The sequence below is a fragment of the Sinocyclocheilus anshuiensis genome, unplaced genomic scaffold (genome assembly GCF_001515605.1).
Source record: "Sinocyclocheilus anshuiensis isolate Anshui unplaced genomic scaffold, SAMN03320099.WGS_v1.1 scaffold1392, whole genome shotgun sequence".
NCBI lineage: Eukaryota > Metazoa > Chordata > Actinopteri > Cypriniformes > Cyprinidae > Sinocyclocheilus > Sinocyclocheilus anshuiensis.
The window spans coordinates 428,073-434,598 of record NW_015542476.1 but is presented as its reverse complement, the minus strand read 5'-3'; the positions used below and the strand labels follow the sequence as shown (position 1 = coordinate 434,598).

At 34.5% G+C, this 6,526-nt stretch overlaps 1 protein-coding gene across 1 annotated transcript; it reads left to right on the top strand.

The window, feature by feature from the left end:
• The first annotated feature begins 299 nt into the window (after nt 1–299).
• LOC107693818 (membrane-spanning 4-domains subfamily A member 4A-like) lies at nt 300–2,061 on the top strand. The gene is made up of 5 exons (XM_016493341.1): nt 300–467; nt 709–828; nt 909–965; nt 1,856–1,972; nt 2,038–2,061. Exons 1-5 carry the CDS (start codon nt 300–302, stop codon nt 2,059–2,061), a joined length of 486 nt encoding a protein of 161 aa, XP_016348827.1.
• Nucleotides 2,062–6,526: the final 4,465 nt, after the last annotated feature.

Below are 6,526 nucleotides of genomic sequence, written 5' to 3'. Positions count from 1 at the left end.
AGACCTTGATTAGCTTGTTCAGGTGTGTTTGATTAGGGTTGAAGCAAAACTCTGCAGGGCTGCGGCTCTCCAGGACCGACGTTCGCCACCCCTGGTATAGTATATGAATTTGAATAGCGATGTTTTAACAGAGGTTTATGTATATATCAGGAACACAAAAAAGAATATAAAAAATCGATGCGAAGCACATATCTTTTTGTCTTTTTTTAAATAGACACAACTTCTTCTGTTCACACTTCTTAATGAACTTGAAAAACATCAACATACTTATTACAGGTGAAATCCAAAACTTGTCTAAAATGGAAAGATGCAAGGTCATCTCTACTGACAAAACTACAGTTGTCATCCAAATAAATCCACAGGAGGCAAAAGACAGCGTTATTTTTGTTGATGGACAGCAGGCCAGAGGAACAAATCTCAATACAACTCTTAAAGGATTTTTAAAAGCACAACCAAAGGCACTGGGGGTAATGCATTTTGTGATGAATTATAATGATATATGGTTTGGGGAATTTTCTTATTATTCAATTTCCTCAAGATTGTTTAAAATGAAAGAAATCTCTAATATTTAATACAATATTATAATATAATATTTAATTCAATTTAGTCTGTGTACAATAAACATTGATACATCTTCTATTTTTGTGTATCATAACATACATTTTATGCGATCGTGAATGAAACATCTAACCTATATCTGCTCTCTAGACTGTACAGATAATGATTGGAGTGATGGTCTTCTTACTTGGTATTCTACACACCACAAATTTCTACAAATACTCTGCTATTGTTGTCTATAGTGGCATCACCTACTGGGGATCTTTCATTGTAAGTTTCATTTCATGGTTTTGTCTTATTTCCCTTTTAATTTTATTTTCCAGAATTAAATTCCTGTGTTTCTTTCTCAGTACATCAGTGCTGGCTCTCTGTCTGTTGCTGCGCAGAAAAAACTTAATCCGTGTGTGGTATGTACATACAGGATCACCCACCAATTTTAGCACATTTTAAATATTATTTTGTCACATTGTTTCTGAAAGTACTGATTTTGCATCACCTGAAAGGCTGGGATGGTTGTAACACTTTTTGATTTAACATCTGTAATTCATTCTTGCCCTATTTATGTCAAACTTGGATATGTTTTCCCCACACTTTTTGCTCCATATTTAAGTTTTTAAAATATATTTTTTTAATTCCTGTGTAAATTAGTCACATACAAAGCGTACTGTTGTTTACTGTATTGTACTGAAAACATGGACATCTGATTCAATTTTGTGCATGCATCAGATTTGAATCAGAAATCAATTATACTTCAAACATATTTTTATAACAGTCCCCATTTATAAAAATACATTTTATTCTAAAAGAAACATTTTTCATTATTTTATTCTAAAAGAAACAAAGCAAACAAGAAAAATGAATGAATACAAAAAACCATTGGCTAACAATTTTAAAAATGTCTGTGTCACAATTGTCACAATTGTCAGTGGCAGCTGTACATTGTCCCATTTGTGCACTCTTTATGTGTCCAGTAGAAGTAAATGGGGAAAGTTATGTTTGTCACAGTTTCTCCCTCATCATCATCATCATCATCATCATCACAATCACAGTGTTCACCCTTCACTGCTTTGGATACTTATCTGTCATTCCTTGTAGTTGTCTCCCCTTGTTGTTAAGTAAATCCTGCGTTTGAGTTCACCTCCTGTCTTGCCCTCAGTCTGTTACAATGTTACAACCCCCCTTGTTTGCTCAGATATGATATAATTCTAGATTTTATGCTTAAAAGTAATAATGCAAGCCTTTTCAGTGATCTGTTCTTTGAGTAATTTTATGAAATTAGTACATTCTGTTCCTGCAGGTGAAAGCCTCTCTTGGAATGAATGTGGTCAGTGCCGTAACTGCAGGACTAGCCATTGTACTGATGGGCATACAATTAAGAGTAATATCAATGGATCATTCAAGTTCACATGCTGAGGTATTACATGCATAATGTGCAATATTTTGTATTCATGTTTAATGTGTATTAATTTAAATTTTTAGTTTTTAAATGCCGCTATTTATTGAAAGGGACAGTTCATTAAAAAACATGAAAATTCTGTCATCACCTACTGACTCGTACATGACTCCAAACCTGTATGACTGTCTTTCTTGCATAAAGCACAAATGGAGAAATTCTGAACACTGGTCGCTCTGTAACATACAGTTACAATGACTGGGGATATTTAAAGATATCACAAAAGCAGTCCATATGATCACTGCACTATATTCTTGGCCATAGGAGAGCTTTGTGAGAGAAACAGGTTGAGATTTAAGTAATTATTCACTGAAAATGATGACATCCTCTCTAGCTGTCCTTGGCATGTTCATGAGAGATGTAGTGATGTCCTATTTATGAAAAAAAAAAATATTTGTTTGTTTGTTAACAATTTCAGTTTTCTCCACAAATTGAACTCGTCTGTTTCTAAGGTTCAAGACTCAATCCAAGGAAAAACACCTCACTGGAGGGGCAGATTATCAAGTAAATAAAAGCATACATATTGGTCTGTTCCTAACATAAACCAAAAGAAATCTCCAGTTCATTTTAATTGGAAAACAGTCTTCAAAAGAAAGAAAGGCATACAGGTTTGACTGATTTTTTTTTAATGACCTATTGATGGGATATTATTTCTGGAACTACTTTCATATATGGGCATGTTGAATGTTCTGTAGAAATTGCGGGTCGTTGGAATAATGCTGGTGTTCACCATTCCTCAGTTCATCATCTCCATCTGTATCTCAGCATTTGCCTGCAAAGTTACCAGCAACATCCAGTCTACAGTCATCAATGTTTTACTAAACTAGGTAAATTATTTAATGGCAGTGATGCTATTATTGCTATTACAAGCTTGGCAATCAGTTTTATCACAACAATCAATAGTTATTTCATTGTAGATAAGCCTTTCTGTTGAAGTTTTTTATAAGGAAATATAAAGTGATCAGCATATTTCATAGTGAACTGCCTTTAACCTTAGTGCATCGTACTGTATGAAATAGATAAATAAACTGTCAATGATAACCAGTTTTTATATAAAGTTTTTTCATTTGTAGTTATTTTAGTGCATCAAGGCAAACTAAAAACTATATATATATGGGAAGTACTTAGGCTGCGTTTACACTGGCACAAAAAAAATCCGATCTTTCGCTCACATCTGACACAGATCGGAATTTGTTGCACACGTGTAAACACAAAAACCCGCACGAGATCCGATTTTTTTTGCACCCGATCTGAGCCACTTCCAAATGTGGATTTTAATCGGATACACATCTAATATCTGATCTGAACATCCGACCTACTGGTTTGAACAGGTTTGAACACATATCCGATTCTCCACAGAACTCCCAATGCGAGGGCGACACCTTTGCTCATAAAGGTTTTTAATGGCGTTTTAATGCCGGGGTGCTGTATGCGCTCGCATTTTATTGAGATGGAAACTTTTTATAGGTAAGAAATTGCACATTCAGGAGCTGGTTTTCAACCCCCGCCCCGTGAATTTTGAAAATACAACAGCTAAAAGCTACATATATTTCTTAGCAATGAGGTGAGAATTTAGCAGTTTTTGTAATTAAACTGACAAGCTTGTTTGCAATGCGTCACAATCGCTCGCTCGCACGTGGGTGCATGCGTTCGTTCTCTCTCTCTCTCCTTAATTCGAATTCATTTCAATAAATATCATCTTTATTTCACTAAAGAATTCTACCTCTAACGAGCTGTAGATAAAATAGTCTAACAAATTAAAATTACCGTTATTTTCCGGTCTTTATCCGTTCAGTCAGATTTTGTGCTGCAAAACATCCATGGCAGCCGTTGTCCATGCTGGCAATTAATAATGGCCATTCGACTTGAATTATATCAATAATTTTAACGGCCATTTAAAACCCGAGGTTCTACCATGTGCATAGTAAAGCGATCACTGCAGGCAATCCTTTTGGGTGGGAATTAATGTAAACACAGATATCGGATACCAGTCGTGTCTAAAGTGAATGTAAACAGACGTGCCAAAAAATCGGATATGGTCAAAAGATCGGATCTGTGCATTAAGACTTGCAGTGTAAACGCAGCCTTACTGTGTTTGCTTAATACTAAATGGGGACATTCCATAGACTTCTACTGTTTTTATATGCAGCCAGTTATAAATATAAATGAATAACTAGTACTAGTTCTCACTCTGAACAAAAGCATATTGGTAAAACTGTAAATATATAGTAAATGCAGATGTACTTACATTTATGCATTTAGCTGACTATTATTTCCAAAATTGCTTACAATACAGGAACATTGGTAATTTGTCACAAAGCCAAGGTAAATAGAGCAGATGAGAAATTCAGAAAAGAAGAAAAAGACAAAAATATTTTGTGTGAGAGTGTGTGTATTTGAATTGTGAACTGGTTTAGTGTGTGTGCCCTTACCAAAAAGTAGTATACTTCAAGTTTATTTTATTAAGTATACTTAAGTAAAGTTCAAGTATATTTTTAAGTATACTTTATGTAGCAAGTATACAAATATCAGTGTACTGGTAGTATACTTGTAAGTGTACTATTTCAATACTCCTTGGGACTATAGAGTCGATCAACACCCCAAAGCTTGACAGTCATTATTACCTCTTCATGGGTCGACATTACATCAACTTTACACAGTTTTGATGCTGTTTTATGTCTGATGATCGTGTTAGATTACATGTGGACGCATCTGTTGTTTCGGTTTCTTCTTTACTTGTGTTTTTAGAAATTCTGTACAGAAAATGTGTACTAGCGTGCCCTACAGTATAACAATGAAAACACGGATTCTAGGAACACAAGTATAGCTCAAATATATTTAGACTTTTTCTAAGTATAAGTCAAGTATACTTAAATGTCATTTTAAGTATATTTCTGAGAAGTACATAAAGCCCATTTCTGAGAAGTACATAAAAAGTAGACTAAAAGTATACTTTCCTATTTTTTAGTTTAAAAGAAGTATACTAATAGCACACTTGAATACACTTCTTTTTTTAGTAAGGGTGCTTTTGACGCACTGATCGCACATTGTATTTATGCACAGACACATGTCAGTATATTTACATTTCCACACAAATTTAGCATAATGTTGTGATTTGCCTTGTGTATGTTGCTATTTTTACTAATTCTAAATGGATCTGTGTATACTATACACAGATCCATTTAGAATTAGTAAAAATAGCAACATACACAAGGTATATGCAGTCAGGTCAAGGCAGTTGGTTTAGGTTTTTTTTTGGATCTGCATGTGGTCCTCTTTATGGTAACCTGACTTGTCTAAAATGTAAACAAGCTCTAAAAACCTATAAACATGCTGTTGCGATGTCCACATATTGTACACTGTGAATTCTGAAAAAAAATCGGTTCTGCTTCTTTTTTCATGTGTGCTTTGGTGTTTGGTATGATAGAACTATATGGATTCCTTATATAATTTGGTTATTAGGTGTCCTTTTGGAGTGTCCAAAGTATACGTATTTCGAAAGACACCTAAATTTACCTTGAAAAAAGCTTGCATTTGTGAGAATCACCCTTCAATATGATGGTTTACTTTGTTAGATATAGCAAATGATTTAAAGGATAAATGGTGTATGCTTAAATAAAAGTGTGTAATTAATCATGATTTATTGCACAAAAAGGGTTTGATTAATCACAATTAAAAAATGTCATCTTTGATAGCCGTAGTTTAAACATTTATACACCAACTGTCCAGATAAAAAAGCAAGGACAGAAAAACTATTCAGAAGTGTAAGGTCCACCCATTGGCCCAACAACGGAATCCAACGGTGTGGGTGAAGGTATAATGCATGTAGATCGTTTACTTGTGCTTCTGTGAAGTTCACTTAATTTATTAGGATTTAGATTCAAATTGATTCTAGCTCCATATTTAATCTGACTCCAATTCATGATCATTAAATTTAGACTGTATTTTTAATGAAGTACTGATCGCAAATATTGGTTATGTATTAATTTAGATATTTGATTATTTTGTATACTTTCCATCATTCATTCATCAGGGATCCGATGTCGCATTTGAGTCTCACATTGGCTGTACGTCACATTGGCTCACGATTGCAAATTCGCAGGGTCGCAGGTTTTGACGCAAACAATGTTTTGAGACAATCTGGTTTGATTGACTTTAGACTGTTGTGCAAAAAACATTAACGTAACTTCTTTGTGGGTGTTTGTGTGTGTGTGTGTGTGTGTGTGTGTATCCAAACATGCCATTACAAAAAAACAAAACAATTTTTTTGTTCTATATGTGCCCTGTCTACATGACAATACAAGAGCCCATGGCCAGTGAAAACAACCACAAGTTAAGAAGAATGACACACATCTACACATAGCTCTAGAGAAGATCACATGGTGAGGGACAAACACCCAGCTGCACACTCACATAGACACAAAACAATTAACCACATGAGTGTCAGGATCATGTCACCAAACGGAGAACTAGACTAACCAAAGTGACAGATCCCTGAAAAAAAAACAAAAAATA